Source organism: Eutrigla gurnardus, assembly GCF_963514095.1.
Source record: "Eutrigla gurnardus genome assembly, chromosome: 6".
Lineage (NCBI taxonomy): Eukaryota > Metazoa > Chordata > Actinopteri > Perciformes > Triglidae > Eutrigla > Eutrigla gurnardus.
The window spans coordinates 24,778,361-24,798,194 of NC_139920.1; the positions used below are offsets into that span (position 1 = coordinate 24,778,361).

General features: G+C 43.4%; 1 protein-coding gene across 2 annotated transcripts in view; it reads right to left on the minus strand.

The window, feature by feature from the left end:
- Window positions 1-946: 946 nt before the first annotated feature.
- The window catches only part of negr1 (neuronal growth regulator 1), a 378,181-nt gene continuing 359,293 nt past the window's right edge, over window positions 947-19,834 (minus strand). Inside the window, exon 9 of one of the 2 annotated variants that reach the window (XM_084010805.1) lies at window positions 947-4,688. In XM_084010805.1, the coding sequence (XP_083866931.1) occupies window positions 4,588-4,688 (101 nt within the window). In that variant the 3' untranslated portion in view covers window positions 947-4,587. The remainder of the gene's footprint in view (window positions 4,689-19,834) is intronic. The other variant, XM_084010806.1, reaches the window with a different exon arrangement.

Consider the following 19,834-nt stretch of genomic DNA (forward strand, 5'->3'; position numbering starts at 1 on the left):
CCCCCCCTCCGCTGTCGGCTGGGAGGGCGAGGCGAGGCGGTGAGTGGGTGGCGTGGCCTCCTTTTTGAGCTCGTACATCAACACGGCTTTTTTCAACTTTTATGAGGTAGGAGGTGGATTCAGGTTAGAGGATACTCGAAAGCATTGTGCTGTTGCTCAGTGCGACCTGCTGCATTACTGGACTGAATGTGCAGTGATTCATATTTGTGAATATTTCCAGATCATGTTCACTCCAGTCAATGAGGAGGAGCGCAGTGCAAATGGTGGTTAATCCTAAGTACTGTGGCTTCTGGCCATCTGGGCTCGGGAGGATTTATACAGTGTGTTAAGGGCAGAGGGGATGGGATCAAATATGCATGATACAGCAAAAAAATTAAGATGACTCAATAATTCAAGCTATACTGTTAAAAAAATCAGATATTTCCCTCATGCCTCTCAAGCCTGGAGAACAGTCCCAGCAGTGTTTCCTCAGGGTTTAACGCTAAACAAAAGCCGAGCAGTGAAGTGTGGCCTGTGGCAAACTGCATGGGATGTCTATGGGGCGCTGCGGCGGCGGGCGGCCCACCCTGAGCTCACCGAGCTGTGGTCGCTTTGAGTCTACGGGAAAGTGCCGCCAAACTAAAAGTTGATCATAGCGAAGCCAGAGATTAGCCACAGCCAATCAGTCCACGCAATCCTGTGGCTCCTGTCACGTTTTAGAACCTATGTTGCAAAGGAAGTCTTCCTGTCTGAAACACATGGACACACAAACATGTAATTACTGCGGCGAACCACACTTTGTCGCCGCCTGGTGTGTTTTCCGGCATAGCTGTGCCTCCGGCGAATCAGCACGCTTGAAGTTGACTTCACAAAACTCGACAAGTCCTCTCGAATCCACAAAAAACCCCGTCACCGTAGTTCCTTACTGCTGGTAATAGTGACACAATCTGGTAACTCACGTCAGACAATTAAAGCTGAAGATCTGATTCACATATATCCTGATTTAGGAGATCAAGATATTTGCGTGTGATCTTCGTAAAAATGTATATATCTGAGGGATTCACAGGATAACGAAATAACTTTCTGCCCGCTTGAGCTGCAACAACGTACGCCAGCTGGATATCGACGTGTGCAGTCAGCCAACGTATTTATTCATCAACAGACCTCCAGCAAAAAGATGTAATCCATGCTGAGTTTTCAAAAAAACAAATGGTAGAGAGAGGTTTGAGCTCGAGCTTCTCCGATCAGAAAGTGAGGATTCTGCTAGCAGCGTGGATTTAAACGGCGAGGACGTGATGACGAGACAGTTTATATTTGTTTCTATAGTGTTTACCAACAATCTGGCTCAAACCCTGCTCCGGTGATGACGTCAAACCCCTTTGAGCGCTCATTAACTCAGATGTTTATATTGTAACATGAAGACTTTTATTGCAAATAAAAGTGATTTGTTAAAAGGGACTTGTAATACCATTATTTCCATAAAAAATAATCAACATCCAGTACATTTCATATGTATGAATACGAGCATGGTGTGGACCGCTCGGACAAGCAGCCAACAGGAACTCCAGACTGTCACCAATGTGCCACAATAATCAGAATCAACTCTGAATAGCAGTTGTTTTTTTTAGTTTTTTTTTTAGTTCATCAGCAAGAGTGGATTCAAAAGAAATCACAAACATAGCCGGCTGGTCTGTAGGAGGTACTGTATGTATTTATAGACCAGGTTTAAAGAACGAATGGTTTTCCAAGGGGGAAAAAAAAAAACTGGTTCCATTCATAAAAAGTATGAATATCTGTAAAATGGCCACCTCAAAACCACAGGTTAACTTTGACATGCAGCACAACCATAATCTCCGCACATCGTCAAACACGCAAGTGTGTGATAACTATGACTACACACTGGCTCTAAAGATCAAAAGGTATCTCCAAATATACACACATTGATTCTGTTCTATAATACTGTTATATTGGTTCACACCCTCTCTGTTTCAAAAAGTAGGTAATTTTGATTGCAAACATTGTTTCTTTTTAATGTACTCATCTGACAAAAAATCAACAACAGTCATGGCATCTAAATGAACCCGACAACATTATAAACTATGCCATACTGTACCTCATTCAAATAAATGTCACATATCCAGTTTTACATGTTTCAAATGTATTTTTTTTTATACATTGTTTTCATAAAGGAAGAGAATAAATATACTTCTGACCCATTTTCATTATACCTTAACATTTAAACAAGATCATATGGTGCAGTATTTTCATAATTTTGTAAAAACAAGCTGATAACAATTTCAGTACAAACAATAAAATTAAAAAATAAAAATGTTTAGCAGACCGTAAAACAAATCACCACGAAACGTAAAAAGTAATAACAGTGTTTGTGCTTTAAGTCTTTTAACTGCGATGGCTATTTCTCTATAGGTTTTGCAGTTACAAGTTCATGTGAAAATACTGTGTGAACGGTTAGTTTGTCCCTCAGTCATGGGGGGGGGGGGGGGGACCTGCAAACATGTCAACCTGCATGACAAACACTGCATTTTTGTTTTTCAGATGCAACTGGCTTTTCTGAAAAAATACCTGCAAGAGCCGTGAGTTGATAAAGTTTTTTTTATAGTTTTTTTTTGACTGAATATAATGCCTAATTAGAAAGATAAGTCAGCTACTGGTTTATGAACATTCAGTAAGCAGTAATATGTTGAACAAATGACTTTTATCTTATTGAGAGCGTCTGGAAACGTCCTTCTACGAGGAGGTTAATTGAATGTCTATGGTACAATTAAGGCATTACAGTACAGTATCTCTGTTTACACCATGAATTATGAGATACTCGAGGATGGATATGCCAATGTCGGGAAAAGCAAGCCTTCACAATAACGGTCGTTTCGAGCCTCGATATGGTGGATTTCAGTGAACAAAAAGCCAGATTTTCTCCTATTAAACGACCTCATGGTTTAATTTATTCTCTGCTGGACATTCACTGACCTTGTGGACACTGATCGGCAGTTTAAATCAAATGGACTCTCATCTTGGAGGATTTGTTAGCACTGTGAGCCGTATTTGTATTGATGAGCGTGTTCTCAGGCTTGATATTCTATTCTGTTGCTCATAGATAGCGTGAAAAGCACTCAGATTGGAGGCAGATTCATCATGTTTTACTCTGTTTTAAATCATGTATGTCTTAAGTAACATGACCTTTGGCTCTCTGGATATCCTTTATTTGTTAAGTGCTACAACGAAGTAGATATACCGTATTTACTGTAAGAGACTAATATATTTAAGTATTGAATTATCTGTAAAAGAAAACGAGAGGAATAAAAAATGCCGTGCTGCAGAATTCTGCTTTCCCAGAGTCCATTAATTAAGTATCGTGCCAAAACTCGAAGCCAAAAAACTTCAAGTGACCTACAGTGTGCTGCTGTGGGTTTTCAGCCAGGCGATGATCAGAAGGTTCACAGCAAATTCGGAGGCGAAGTGCTCGTCTCCGACGCCCACGGGAGGTGACGCGTTTGAAAGAGCTGCATCTTTAGGAGAAGCGCTTACAACAGTTAAAACTCGGGCTCTGCTCTTTTTTTTTTCCTCAACTGCAACAGTTTGTTCGTGACATTCACATACGTGGACTCTCTGAAATAATAAAAAAAAGAAGTGTGGAGTATATACTGTAGCGTTTATATATTTTCAAGAATGTAAACGTAAGGGCAGCGACGTTCCTCCCTTCATTACTGTACAAAGTCATGAGCTGTTAATGTTCTCGGTCAAAATGAGAAAAAAGCTGGTCCCACTTTAAAACAAAAAGCCTACACTATATTAAAATATAAAGATACAATACAGTATACTTTGCTACTTTGACAGCTGCCTGATCCAATCTGTTAGGCAGGCTTAGTAACTGAAGGACCCATTTCAGAACACAACAAAGGACACCTTCAACACTGTTCATCCATCTATTGAGTAATCATGACAATACAGGTCCTGAAAAAGCCCTGCCTTTATGTTCTTTTGATTTTTTTTCAGTTTTTTTTGTTGTTTTTTTTTGTTTAAGCACACTCCATTATCAGAATTTGTATTGTTAGGAATCTAAATGTCTTTCCTTTGTTCGGCAACCCATAATACATTCAATATAACATTGGTATGGTAATTCTGTGTACTGAGAGACTTGGCACAATTGCTTCTTTTAGCCATGTACAAAAAACGGATGAAAATGTCAATTTTTGCGCCATCGCCTCCCAGAGAAAGAGGCATGAAAGTAACTCATTTTGGGAACTTTTTTTCTGATATGATTGGAGGTGAGGTGGGGGGGGGGCTGGGGAGTGAGCACTGATTCACAAGGTGGACAATCAAGCAGAAAAAAAAGAGAGGAAATCATAATAATGATAATAATAATAATAAAAAAAAAACATCATAGTATTTACATGACATGAAATTTCACCAAAAAGCAAAGAAAAAAAGAAGAGAAGAAGATAATTTCCCCCACACAAAGTAACGCTGATTATTTCCCCCATCACGGCTTTTTTTCAACAAACTGTACCAGATTGGATCCCAGCCTTCGGCAATGTCAAAAAGGATTCATAAATGCTCTCGACAGTCATTGTGTCTGGACGGCTCCTGCTAGTACACGCTGATGAAGGAGGAGAGAGCCAGGACCAGGTATTGGCAGGCCAGCGGGATGTGCGCGCTTCCTGTGCTCCCATAGGGTGCAGTGTTGGGCGCTGTGGGCAGGAAACAAGAGAAGCTCTGATTAGTTGTGATTGCACTTTCACCATTTGATATGAAGCCTTCAGCTCGCTGTGGTGCTAACCTGTAATTACACTTTTCTGAGAAAAGCTCATACTTGCTGCAACTGGATGTGAATTTCCTCACGTCCGGTACTTTAATAAAAGTACCAAACGCCACAATGTAAACATGCTGTTCTGCATAACACAACTATACATTTGAAACCATTAAGTGTTAATTCTGATGGAGCTGGTTAAAGGTGAGCTTGTTCGTTCCTTCCTATATTCGTTCTTTTAAAAAAAATGTATTTGGCCAGTCATTTAAACAAAATCTTGTGAGAAATTTAGAGTGGAACTGCTGACAAGTCAGTGACAGAAATTCCAGAAATTCTTCGCACTTGATTGGATCCCTTAAAAGTGGGCGGGGTCAGAATGTAAACACACAACCTCCCTCATCACTAAAAGTTGCAGCTTGGTTGATGGTTGGTGGTCGTATTATTGAAATTGGTCTAGCTTAGAGAAAGAATGCTGAGTGGATTTTTAGACAAAAAGAAGAAATGATAAGAAATGTTATATATTTTTGCTTTAAAGCCCCTACAAATCCATAGACCATAAAATAGGTGCTTTGCTAGCCCTGTACTGTAAGGGGCGGGACAACCTTTCCAGTTATTATTATTCCTGTTGGTCCATATAAACCAGACTGGAGCCTGGGTAATTGAAAACACCTGTGTGGGGCCTTTAAGCTGAAATACAGTGGAGTAAAAAGCACAATATTATCTCTCTGAATGGAAGTTGGGTGGAAGCTTGAAAAGGCATTAAATGACCAACAGCATTGTAGTGGGTGCTGCTTGACTAAATGCACTCTGATTGTTTAAATATTCTAAAACGCTTTTCTTCCATTTCATCTCTTTCTAGTTAGATGTCAAAACACTTCCCTTCGTTCATATTAGCGGTACAAAAACAAGCCATCAGCGGAGAGAGGACAATAATTGAAGGAGACACGCGGCCTTTTTTCTCCACATTCCTATCGGAGGCTGCTTTGTTTTGTGCTGTTTGTGTGCCTCTGACCAGCAGACAGCCACCGTAATATGAACGGGTCTCTCTGGAGAGCTGCGTCAGACGGGCGGAGAGGGTGAGGGTTCATTGGAGGGGCTGCCTCCTCAACACACACACACTTTTAGTTTGTGGCTCAATAAAGCACCTCACAGGTAACAACAAGAAAGAAAAAAAAAAAGCTCTCCCTCAGCACTTGCACACATACACTGGTCCTGCATGTACGGGTCACATGCATGTCTGCACACACACACACACACACACACACACACACACACACACACACACACACACACACACACACACACACACACACACACACACACACACACACAGCATGGCAGTGTGCAAACAGGCTCCTGGTCTACCAGGGGAAATCATGTGGTGCACAGCCCACATCAGCAGGGTGCCTCTCTTTACACAGCCATGTAATTAGTTCACAATGTACCTCCTCTGATGTGGACGTCACGTTGCACAAACACACCGAGCAGAGCGGACAACAAAAAATAACCACACACACACACACACACACACATACATATGCATCCATGAACATACAGTAGACGGTGTATTTCCTGAGGTAAGAGGTGATTTGGAGTTACACGCAGCGCCGCCATCACCGTGGCCCTGGTATTCATTCAATAAGAGCCCATGCTGGTTCGTCATCAGAGTGACATACTGTATGGCTGCTGGTGTGGTAAAATAAATGCAATGATGCAGAGATTGATCTTTCTCTCTCTCTCTCACTCTCTCTCTTTTAAACAACATAATAGCGTGTGGGAGACAATTTTCACAGGAGAAAAAAAAAGAAAAAAAAAGACACACATGCCATTACCGCCTGACGCGGCCCTGCTTTTACCTGACATTTCCCAGCATTATGTGTCGGCACTGAAGTTGTTTACCTATTAGAGTGAAAACTACAGCTCCGCTGACGGATGGAGGGGAGAGGGGGGGGGGGACGTGTAAAAGCGGCGAACAGACGAGAGTGGACGGGTACAAATTTTGAGGATGTCGGACGGACTGCTGGCCTGCTTGAACCGCAGCCTCGTCTTCCTCCTCCTCGTCTTTGTCTCTCCTTTCTACCTCATTCTCTCTCTTTGTTTCGCTGCTCTCTCTCACTCCCTCTCTCTCTTCTCCTATCCAAAGTACAGGATAATGACACAGTTTTCCTGGGCTGTGAGAGCGAGCCGAGAAATGGTAACCATAGCAACAGCTCCTGTCCTGCTCAGCCGGCCCACTGCTGCCTGAGTGCACTGCATTGTGCTAGCCATGCTAGAAAAATCATTTGGGTTGCGTGTGTGTGTGTGTGTGTGTGATGGTGGGTGGGGAAAAGGCAGATGTCACTATTTCCCTTCTTCAGTCTCTCATCTGATCGGTGTCAGCGTAGTTTCTGGCTCAATAAATGCTGCAGTAATCACGCTAATATCTTATATACAACTGCTTCTCATTGCAGCAGTTCGGGGAGCTCGGAAGGTAATTACTGGATCTCTGTTATGACTAATGTTGACTGAGTTGGGGAGCAGAACAATAAAAACCCTGAGTACTTGAAGAGAGAAAGTGTTAAGTGCATTTGGGGGATACTGGGTGTTGCTGGGGTTCCTGCCTTCCTCGCGGCGCTTGATTTTGGGCTTGTTTAATATCTCCCTGTGTCACTGCGAAAAAAAAACACAAAAAAAAAACAGCGGCCTCCATTGTTTTGACTGTGTGGGTTGTAACGTGCCATTTTAATTAACTCCCCAACCAGGAACTGCCTGCAACACTATTACTCTGCTTATTAACATGAAGGGAATAGAAAGGGGGGGGAAAGAGACGGAGACAGGCAGAAAGCCAGCGCAAGAAAAAGGGAGACAGATACGGCGGAGAAGAAGGGCGAATCAAAGGGAGGGAGAGAGCTGGGGGGAAAAAAGACAATGATTGAAAGAGGTGCAACAGCAAAGGCTGCAGCATTAGCGGACAGGAGAGAGAGAGAGAGAGAGACTGAGCTCTACCTCTTTTGGGTTTGAATTTAATTGCCATGTACATCAGCACCCACACAATGAAGTACCAGAATCCCAGACAATACATCATAGAGAAACCAACAGTGTCAAGATGCGCAAACGCCGGGGAAGACGAGCGGCGCACCAACGGGAGAGAAGCGGAGGAGATAAGTGGAGATGAAAGCGATACGCTTCACAATTACTGTTTTGCAACGGAATTGAAATGAAAAACTAAAGCCTCCCCAGCTCCAGCCAGAGTCACGGAAATAACAATCCCTGCTTTCTCTCCTCTGATGCTGGACCGAAGCCATCAGCTTTAAATAGTACGAGCCACTCTCTCTCCCTCGTCCTCCCCCCCTCTTCTCACCCAAATCTCCATCGACAGCAGTTTTGTCACCCACATATCATATGCACAACAAATGCTAAGGCCCTGAAAGTCGGCCACAGTTTACACAATGATGAATCGTACTGAAATGCGCCGCGGCGGCGCTCGATGTGGGGTTTGTTTTGAGCAGCGTCTCATCATTCATTAGATAACAGCGTGAGCTCCTTTCCTTTTCCTCTCGTCAGCCTTTTAACTGTCACACACGCTGGGGTCGTGTGGTCTGAGCTCCGATCAGAAGTCCTTCATCTAGCGCTCGCCTCGTGGACACGCAAGGAAACATGAAGACTGTTTTTGCGTTGAGTCAAGTGTCCGATTCATTCATCATTCGTCATTTAGCGGATGATGCATCCCTCCAGTCGGACCCATCCTGTCACCAGGGGCGTACGGACCAGCAGCCAGCCGGGCAGCATCCCAATCCTCCTGAGGACAGGGGTAGGAGGGGTTCAGTGTCCTTGACCATCAATCAGTGGCCTCAGGTCCTTCCCCCCTGCAGCTCTCCTGGGAGAGCCCACATGAGACACTCCTGAGCCAGAACTGATCCTGTACACACCATGCTGTAAATCGGCCTAAATCCCTCTACATGCAAGGTTCACAGCAACCGCCAAGGGTGTCTTTAACACACCGAGAAACCAACTTAAAGCATTTTTTTCCTCCCTTTTTTTTCCGGGGGGGGGGGGTTGGCTGCGCCGGTGTTCGGTAGAGAGTGTAAATGGGATATCATGCAACGGTCGTGACATTTGATGAGGGAATGCCGCACCTTCAAAGAAGGCGCCGCGCTCCCTCGTCTTTTTAAACACCGAGCAGCGTGCGATCAAGACATTTTCCATGCTTTACCTCACTTCAAGCCACTGACAGTGAAATACTCATCCCCCCCCCCTCCTACGCCACTCATCTCGTACCCTCTTGCCTGTAGCAAGCCTGCCATATTGAGTTGCTGCACAATTGACTCGCCGACCCATCAGCTCATTCATCCATTCCTCTTTCTATTTCTCCCGCTCTTGTACAAGCAAAATGTTCATCATGACCAGATATGATGTTCTAAAACTCATCACCTCCGTCTCCCACTATGATCATCACACGCCGCTGCTCCACGGAGCCCTCGTTCACACGGACCTTCGAGCTCATTAGCCCTACCAATCATTTGCATTAGTGCTAGTAATGAAAAGCCTCCATTAATAAGATGGCCTTCAGAGATCATTTACCCTCCTCCGCCTCCCAGTACTACCATATTTCCTCGCCCCCGCCCCTCCCTCCTGCCGTTCTTCCCTTCCACATCCCGGTACCTGCCGGTTATCAACAGCCAGCAGAATGCTTTTCAGGGCCCGGCCTCTAATAGCTCCTCTCAGCATCAGTATCTAACGGGAGAGTGAACGCGTGAGAGAGACGGGTCACCTGATAGCTTACTGAGTGAGCCGGGGGTTCTCAATTGCAGGCAGGCTTTGGCCTTCAGCTTGACTTAATCAGCGGCTCTGTGGGGTATCTGGACACATAAGAGAGCCCTCAGCACAGTGGGAGCCGGAGGAAGGAATCCCGACAGAGAAGACATTTACGGCATTCTTCACACAGATACTGTTCCTTTTCATTATTGATCCACTTCTCACTTTTTGCGCTCTCCCTTTCCTCCACCCTTAAACAGGACGTGTATACTATGTGCCTTGCTTTCATTCGAACAGTGAGGTTGTGAGTCTGGCATCCACAATTCAGAGTGACCTACACGTATGTTTATTGCACCTATCAATTCAAGGACATGCTTTATGCGGGAAATCAATGAGCTCGCAAATGATGTACTTTATATGCACGCCTGATGGATAAATCTCCATTTTTCAAATGTTTTATGAATTTTCCCTGGTAGGTTTTGTTTTTTTCCCCCCCTCTTTTTTTCTAAATTTAGAGGGTAAATCCACATCGGCACGTTCTGGGAATAAACAAACAAACAAACAAAAAAAAAAGGAGTACAGTGTGGATTGATACTTTAAGGGAGCGTTTTTAATCACAGCATTTCCAAAAGCATAATTACTCCATGACTTTGGCTGCTCCCGCTAAATCTGTTTAATGTTGGAGGCTTAATAAAATGCACAGGGACACAAACAAATGGAGTCAGCATGTAGCAAACTAATGCAGCCCTACTTTTCCTGTCTCTCCCTCTCTCTGTCTCTAGAATAATCTCGCTCTCATATTTGGGTCTCTTACTCCCACTATCTCTAATAACCAATGCCCCCGTCTCTCTCTTGCTGGCTTTTAATGCTTATCAGGGTTTTATTTCTGTGCAAGTCCTGCTGCAGGCCCAAAGATTTTTGCTGAGTCAGCCATTGCTTAGCTTATGAGGCCGTGTGATGAGAGCAAACGGCCTGACCTGTATTGTGAAACGTCTTACGACAAACAGACGCCACTTGAGCATGAGCTGCTCCATCGATACAGCCCGATAACATCTGATCTCCAACCAGGAGGCAACCCTCCCTCCCTGCACCCCCCGTTTTTTTTTTGTTCTGCCAGGCTCCTTCGCCTGCAGCCTCCTAAAATAGCAATTCCCTTTTATGTATGTAGGATTATGATAAGACAGCTCTCTTTTATCAATTTCCATTATGGTGCCGATAACACAGCCGGCCTGAGTGTTGAGGGTTAAGTGCATTTTCTCTGCGATGGATATAAGATAACTTTATCGTTGCAGACTGCCTGGTTATCACAGTTCACCTGGGGCCGGACGAACCTGACTGGAATTTGCTCACGCCGAGCAGATCTGCACACGCACGCCCCGAATTTGCTCAGGTGGTCGGACTGTATACAGAGCAATCCATATTTTTTCCTTCATATTTACCTACCCTGAGCTGTTAATTGATTCCTCTCAGATCAATTCAGTGGTTTACAGAAATTGTTGGACCAAAAAGGGCCAAATCAATTGCCAAGTGATTAGCATGAGCAGTGGATTATTTCGAGCCGAGGCGCCGCATAAGACTTGAGGCTGCGTGGGGAGGCACAATTCAATGGAGGCACACGCCATATGTTTATGTTAATTATTGCTAGCTCAAAGTCTGCTTTTAGATAGTGTACGCCCATAGGCTCTGTGAGTGTCACACATGAAATATTCCTTTATTACGCCAAGACAGGACCCGAGGCGGTGAACGCACTCAAGTCGCTACTCCCCACCTTGTTGCTCGCTGCCTGCGGGAGGTTCAGATAAAAGCTATAGAGTCCTGAAGTGAGCACCGTGGATTCAGAGGGGTATTTTATACAGGAGGATGAGACAGCAGAGGTCAGGCACTGCTCCCCTCTTTGTCTGTCACACACACACACACAAACACACAAACATACAAACACACACACCTTCCTTTCTAATTTGCACGCTATGAATCTGTTAAGTGCTTAACATTTCAAGGTCTCGGAAGTGGATATCCTGGCACAATGCAATGCTGCGGCTTCATGGACAATATAAAACAGAACAAAAACAAAGCACATGATGGTGCTACTTAAATGACCCTCTTGACGCATGCAGCTTTGGGAGATTGCAGTCTGGAATGAGAATGAATCCCTTTTTTTATACTGAAACCAGAAAACTAATTGCGGTGTGGTTAATTAATTCTTAATAGCTTCTGTCTGCTGTCCTGGAGATGGGCTGCAGCAAAAAAGGCTAGAGAACTAAGTCATTGATGTCAGATGCAGTTAATCTGGATAATGTATTTAAGGCAGAAATGAAGGGTTTATTTGATGTGTCACATAGATAACTGCAGATCCAGCTTACAATGAGGAGGCCCTCTTACAACACTAGAAATGTAGTCTATGTGTGTAGGCATTGGTGGGAAAATGCTTAAAAGTATAGGTCAGATTATCAGTGTCATATACTATTAAATGTATATAACTGGATTTATCTCAGGGATGCATTAACATGTAAGCAGCATTTTAATGCTGTATGGTTGCTCTGATTTTAACAATTCACCCTACAGTACTGTTTGTTTAATCCGGACCAGATACTGCTGTTTTGAAAAGGGTTAAGCCAAAGAGGTCGGAGGTTAAGAGTTAATGGTATTTTTTCTAAGCTTATTCTATGTTTTTTTAATGGCACTTAAGAGGATCTATAGGTTCAGATACATGAAGTGGAGTAAAAATAACAATATTTCCCTCTGAAATGTGGTGTGGAAGTAAAATTGAAATACTCAAAGTACAAGTACCTCAGAATATTTATGTAACTTACTTTGCACCACTATACGGTGTGAGTTCAGCCACACAGGTCTGGCTGCTTTTTAAAAAAATGCTCCAGTAAATCAAAACAGTTGAGTAAAAGACAAATCAAGGTGCTTTGATGCGCCGCAAAATGCTGCCAAAAAACACATTGAGTGCATCTGAAAGTTAAGTGTGAAGCACATCCAGTTAAGAGTGTGTTCCAGGCTTTAGATCACTATTTGGAAGTGCTGAGTCGGGTGCACTCTCTACAATTACAATGAATGGCTGGATGTTTGGGTTGACTGAATAAAAGCAGACAATTACACCTCACCCTGAAATGTGACGTCTATCCGTCTATTGATATCGATATGCAACTTCCATGGCTGCGTAAATACCAGAATTGATGAAGACACATGCTCTTTGCCTTAGATGTGGGACTGTGCTCAGTGACTGCAGCTCCCAAACCTGTAAGTACCCAATCTCTCTGCCTCTGTGTTTTTTTACATGAGGTCAAACATTATTGACTAGAATCACTGAGGGGAATAAGTCTGCGTTTACCGACAAATTGGACGGCAGGATTGACCCCTGGTTCAACTCAGCTGGGTACCAGGAGCAGCAAATATCAATATGTCTGCTAAAGCCCACCTTTCCCTCTTAATCGAGGCTGGGGCAGCAGTTTACTTTGGTTTCTAAAGCTTCCAAACTCTCCTCAGTGGATAGCAACGTGCTGTTCAGTGTGTTTGGTTGTTGTTTCACTTCTGGAGCATCAAACTCGTTTTGTTTTATGCATCGAGCGTCAATAGCGTTGGCAAACCAACGTCTAGGTGCATTACTGCCACCTACTGGACGGGAGTGTGGAGCAGGATAGTGACAGAAGAACAAGGAAAACATCTCTCTATGATTTCTGTTGCTCTTAAATACTTGATTAGATGATTGCATACTTTCTACATCTTTCCTAGGAATATGTAATGCAGTAACATTTCTACCTTTATCTTTCCCATTATTCCATGTTCAGTCATCTTCAGTGGAAGCCGTTAACGTTAACCGATCATGTTTTAATTTGAATCTGTTCCCGTCTATGTTAAAAAACAGCCATTAGCCATTTCCCAGTGCTATTTAAAAGACTATGTCAATGGGCCCTTGAGCAACCCATCAACGGACACTCGCCAACAATGTAGATGACCGGACTTGATGGTTTTGTTGCCTTTGTCATTGGTAGTGTGAACATAGCATTAGTCTATAATTATACCGAGCCTGATCTATTCATACCAGAGATTTTCTTAAACTCAGAAAAAGCTCCACTGGTGAATCAAAAATATCCCTACTATCCTGATTTGCATTTCTCCCAGCATTACCATTTATATGTAAAAGCCTCCCCTGGACGAGGGACTGGGGGGCGGGGTCAATTACCAACCTTCTCAGGCTGAAAAAAAACTGCCAGGAATTGAAACTACATATTAATTCTTGGCAGGTCCTGGTAGTTTTCTGTGCTGCCTACAATCATTGTTAACCTGAACTTCCTCGGCAATAAACAAAGCTGCTTCCTGAAGAAAATCCCACCTATCATTTGGTGTACACGTTTGTAACTGATAACAGAGCAGGTGGATTCACATTTGCATACAGTATTAATCATCAAGTTGACTCCCTGCTCTTTTGACAGGGAACGTGAGTACCGGAAATGTCAGTTAAATTATATTTCATTCATACCATTAAAGGCAATTATGGCAGAGTGTAAAGGGTCACACAGTAGCCATATAAAAGGCGGCTAATGCCATCTGTCTAGAGACTAATGATCAAAGTTCCACCAGCCATTTAAAAAATTCTGTTTTAATGATAAATAAGACCCAGAATCCAATCACTGGGCTCCTCTATCACTGGGAACCAAGATTAATAGAATTGCCACTTTCTCATTAAGACTTCCTCTTTTGTTGAAACACAATTTCCCAGTCAGGATGTATTGTATCCAAGCAACACATACGGCATACTGAATGTTCGTCCACATGGGCTTAAAATACGATGTCAAAGTAAAAACAAGTCTTTAACAAAGTAAGATTTAATTGCAGACTTCTTAATTCTAAAAGCGTGTATGATTCATGACAACTGTCTGACTCCAGTCCAACAGTGTTCAGCTACATGTACATCGTAATTGAATCATTTTTCACGTTAAAACCAGCATTAGTCAGTCTGGAGACCTGCGTACAGCGTCTGTGGAAGGCTTCAGGTGCCTGGTCTCTATGGCGTATCAATCCTTTTTTCTTTGTTGTGGTCTGATTAGTAACAAAGAAGGTTTTTGTTAGTCATCTTCATAGAAGAACAAAAAAAACATCCCATCAATCAGTCAAATCAGACAAACAAAGCAGATGACACAAAAATCCAATTCAGTGGCAGGTGTATAAAAGCAATGCAGACGAACAATGGTGGAAGTGGAGACTGTGATCTGCTGTTCTGAGTGAAAGGCACACGGGCCCCTTTCCAGTCTGTTTCATGTTGGGAGGCAGATCTGTGGCTGGAGGCCCACTGGGAGCCACCCACCATCACTAAGATCTCCCTACGCTGGATGGTCTTAGGGATAACAAATGTAAAGCAAAATGGTCTAATCCGCTCGTCTCCTCTCGGATGTGCACAAAAGAGCATGGGATTCTTCAGTGCTAATTAACAGTGTCAATGGTGACAGGACTCTGGCTTGGGAGTAGCTCAGCCCATTGATTGTTTCAAACACGATACAGTAATTCAGCAGGAAGTTGTGGGGGAGGGAGGGAGGGGGGGCGCTTGAAAAACAAAAAAAAATGGCCGTTTATCTCTTCAGAGGTCAATAGAGCCTTGGTGTATTGAGTCCCCAAGATTATTTTGCCAAAGGCATCTCTGAGCGTGTTTATTGACCTTTCGTCATCATTACTGGCTATAAAGAGGGCGGATCCTTGTCAAAAAGCCTTGAATAGCTCCTCAGCGGCGAGGCCAGGGGAATACTAACGGGTTAACGCTTTCTTTTTGGGGGGCTTTACCCTTAAGAGCTTGCATTTCAATTCCTCTGTTGCGTTAGATGAGCTGAGGAGAGGAGCAGGGAGCTGAGAAAGCGGCGAGCTACGCAGGATGCATAAAATTGTTTGTGCATGTGCATCGGTGTGTGTGTGTGTGTGTGTGCCTGAAGAAGTGTATCATTAACTATCAGCAACAACCCTCCAGCCATCCGCCACTAATATGCACATCCAAACACACACACACACACACACCAATACTAGGCATGTATGTGCTTCTACAGTACGTGTGTTTGCATCGGTGTGTGTGAGCACGTTCCGACACTATATTAGCCTCTAGGGGAATGTATCACACATGGCGAAACCACTCAAAAGAGTGCGTGTTAATGCCGGCCACTCCTGAGCAACGCCGAGGACACCAAACAGCTCTGAAATCGAACCGATAGAGCTAACCTTATTTAACAGCCAGACATCCAAGCCATTTCCCCAAAGAGAATGTCATTTCTGAATGTCATGACCTTTTCTAACCGCGTTTAAAAACCTCCAAGGCCTTAAAGGTGTGGTTTGCCAATAAAAAGATTTCTGAAGACTCGTGAGGAGCGGTAAACAGAGAGGAAGGCGATTGCATATGCTCAGCTTTTAATAGGGGGTTTATTGTAGATACTGTCATCTTATTGTTGGGCTTGATTGAGAGGTTTTCCTGAGGCCCATGACAGTGATTGAAGCGGCGTGTGTGCTGGTTTTTCTCTGTGTGTGTGTGTGCTGGATGAACTTTAGCGTGAGTCCACACGGCTTTAATAGCATAAACACAAGAGGAACGTGAAGAGAGAAAACGCTTTAGGAGTACTTGTGTGTCAGCGTGATTTAGTGTGTGTTTATGCCGTTTAGTGGGTGACGGGCAGCGTGGACTGATTTAAGGTTAGGGGGAAATTGAAGAGCAGCTCCCTCTGTCCTGGTGTCTCGGAGATAATTGTCTGCCAGAGTAAAAACAACACTGTGCAGCGACGCCGCTTCACCGAGCGGAGAGTTCATTCTGAGAGGGCAGGAGGGGCGACACTGAAGACATCACACATGAAGAAGAAAGTGAGGATGGAATCTAAGAAAAGACGAGGGGAGGTGTCTGGGGTGGGATTCGAGAGGCGGGTAGACAAAGTCTTCGCCGTGCCATAAGGACAGCGTGTATGGAACCACATGATCGATATCACAATGTTTTTTTTCTTTCTTAAAGGTGACACAAGCGCAGGAAGTCAACAGGATTCATTTAGAAATCTCTCTGTGGATAAACCCTACTTAACAATTGTTACAAGTGAGCCCTTCTATTGCATTTTCCTCCAGGATGATCTTCCATACAAAGTAAAAAGGTGTTGCCGCTTGCGTCTGTGCTGTCGTGATTAAGAAGGAGCTGGAATTCTGTCTCAGCCCAAGATGGGAGAAATGCTAATGCATAGTCAATGCAGTCACATCACCGATGACTGACAGGGCATCTCCATGCACGTGCCGTAAGTAGGAGTTAAAGTTCAATCGATGGAGCGAGCTCAGAGGAGCCCTGAACACACTCTCCTACCACATCATCAAGCTGCCTGCTTTTGACACATTCGGTTATTAAATGCATGTAATAACTGATCCCTATTGCATTCGCTTGTATGGATAATACTTTAATTTACCTCCTATTTAGCATTATTCATTGTGATGAGTTTTTCCTGTCATACAGGACATAGTTACTGATACGGTTCATTAGATTGTTGCTATTTTCGTTACTGCTAAATTACAGCTCGTTTGTATGACTTGTCAAAGCTTTCCAGTGCAACTTGAAAACACCGCACACCGCCTCTGAGGTGTCACTAATCCTGTTGCAGAATTAAGGAGGGAAGAAAATGATTCTGCAACAGACTCGTACAATAAAACAGCATTATTATGGCTGTGTGTGTTTGATTCATACAAGTGAAACAAAATCATAGAATAATCAATTCTGTGCATATTTAGGATGCAGAGATGGTTTTTCAGTGGGTACATTATCTTTACTCCACAGGCGTCTCCCAGCGTTAGTGTCAGTCAGGGTTTATTTAGAATGGGCAAATTAAAGGGTGTAATTCCCAAAACTTATCATGGAGTGACATATAGCACCCCCATCCCTCTTAGAGTCAAATACAGGGGAAGAAGACATGTCAAGGGTGGGTGGAATCCCTGTGGTTCAAGTATTATCAGGATAGTTGGCAACAAAGACTCAACACCTCTGGCGCAATCACACGAAGAAATAACAGTAATCTGCTGGCAGCCAGCTGTCATTTATGAATGTATATGTAAGCATAAAACAAGCTGCCCAGGTCTGACACTCAAAGACACAAGTGAGGCTCGCAGGAAATGGTTGAATCACCAGATACATAAACTGTGTTATACAGTAAATGCTCAGAGTTAATCTCTACAAAGATAAAACAATGACTAAATGCTTTTCAGTTTATGTCTGCTAATAAAAAACTAAATGAAGAAAAATGGAAAGATGAACAAATGTTCTAACTACTGTTTTAATGCAAAGGAATTTTAACTAACATTACCCATTCTTGGAAGCAAAACATTTTATGGACTAGAGTTTTTAGAAACTAAACAGCTGGGAAAACCAAAAAACATGCACGCAGACATAAGCCTATCGAAAAAGGAAAGCTCATGTCATGTCATTCCAAGGGGTTTGGATTTGGATGTAACATTTAGTTGGCTTTATTGTGTTTATAAGCTATATTTCGGTGGGCACAGACTTTTGAATCTGCCCATTCCACCATTATTGGATGTTGTCACTTAATGAGCAGGAATGACAGTAAGTCGTCTGTGTTGCATTGAAATCTGTGAGATTCAACGTCAGGGTCAACTACAGGAAACTGTGAGAGAGAACGACAATGCCGATTGTATTTACTAAAGACTTTGCCTCTAGTCTGCGAACCTAATGATAAAACAACACATGTAACCATGACGACTGTACGTGTCAAACACAGCAGCAAGACATAGAAATAAGACTAAAATTTCAACATTAAAACTAACAATGATAACATGATACCATTGAAATGTAAATTATTGTGAATTTTTTTGTGAAAAAAAGGAAAACACTGTTGTGATGCGTTGCTAGAAATGGCTGGAGCGTGCACTTTCAACCTGCGGGCCGGTGAATATGCAGTCCAGCTGATGGCTTGATGAAAGCTACATCCGCAGCTCCTCACGAGCTGAATACAAAACCTGAGAGCGATGCAGAGGAGAGTCTCCTAACCAGCGAGCGAGGCTCGGAGAGTGCATTTACTGTATTTCCAAAGGCAATGACAACATGTCCAAAGCCTTCTCTCCATTACCGCTAAAAGTGCTCTCTCTTTTGCCTCAAAATTACACCCATTTAACTCTACTGAAGAGTGCTCTCACCAGAGATGAGAGAGCGGGAGTGAGGACCTAAAGCATTGCACAGTGTGAGCCCGGTGCAATCTACAAGTTGGCCAAAAAAGCTATTTTTTCTGATTAACCGTAGCCTCTACTGTAAGTGTGTTTCTTTCTTCAATCATCCCCCTTAATGCACTAACCATTAGAGTCTGTCCAGAAAGAGAATATACCCTGGTGTCTCAATTATAGACCAAGACTGAATCTCAACAGCAGCCGTTCTTGGCCATAAAAGGAAATGACTATCCATTTTCTGCTCCAGCTCTCGCACACCAACTGCAGAGTCCTGTCTGTTGTTGGGAGCACCAAAACTCATCTTTCCAGCTGAATCGTCTTATTAATCGCCCCCGACTGCTGTGGCGAGAGGGCCAATTAAAGTTGGGAAAAGATTTGAATTGACAGAATTGTCCCTTTTTTTTAATGGTGACTTCTCCTTTTGTGGTCTTTTCTTCGTATTTGCCAAACTTTCAACTCGAGAGTAAGAATGCAGGTTTTGAAAAACTGTTGTAAGTACAACATCAATACTGTGGAAGGATGTTACAGACCTGAAAGCACTAACACAATGCATAATGTGCTTTGATCTTCTGGGTGCGGTAGATGTGTGAGATTTGGGGATCTGCAAACTCTGAAAAGTTATGCTAGAAAAAAGGAATATAAGTGACAGTGACAGGGATAAAAGCACCGCCTGCAACAAGAGCTCAAAAAAAAAGAGGTGGGAATAAACACATAAAAGAAAGAAGATTCTTTGGCACAATTTAAAAACGGGAAGGGCTCTGACAGGTCTCAGTTTTAATACCCACCACCAATATTATCCTCACAAATACTGAGAAATATCCATAGAAGATGAGCAAAGAGGGGAAAAAAAGTGACGCCTGCAAAATAGTTTTTTCTTGTTCTTCTGAAGACCGTTATTCCGTTCTCTGTGTGCGTCGCCGCGTGTCTTCCGTGTGTGCGTGGGACTGACAGCGCGGTCAGGTTTGCATTTAATGGCCGACACTCCCGAGGAGATGCGAAGTGAGAGAGATAATCAGAGGCAGGGAGTAGAGCGGTGCATGTGGGAGCAAGGGAGCGATAGAGCTGGAGACTGAGAGGCAGGGAGGGACTCGGTGAGCGAGATGTGGGGTAAGTAGAATAATCGGCTGATGGGAGGGGGCAGCACGGCCATATATATCTGAGGCTGACAAGCAG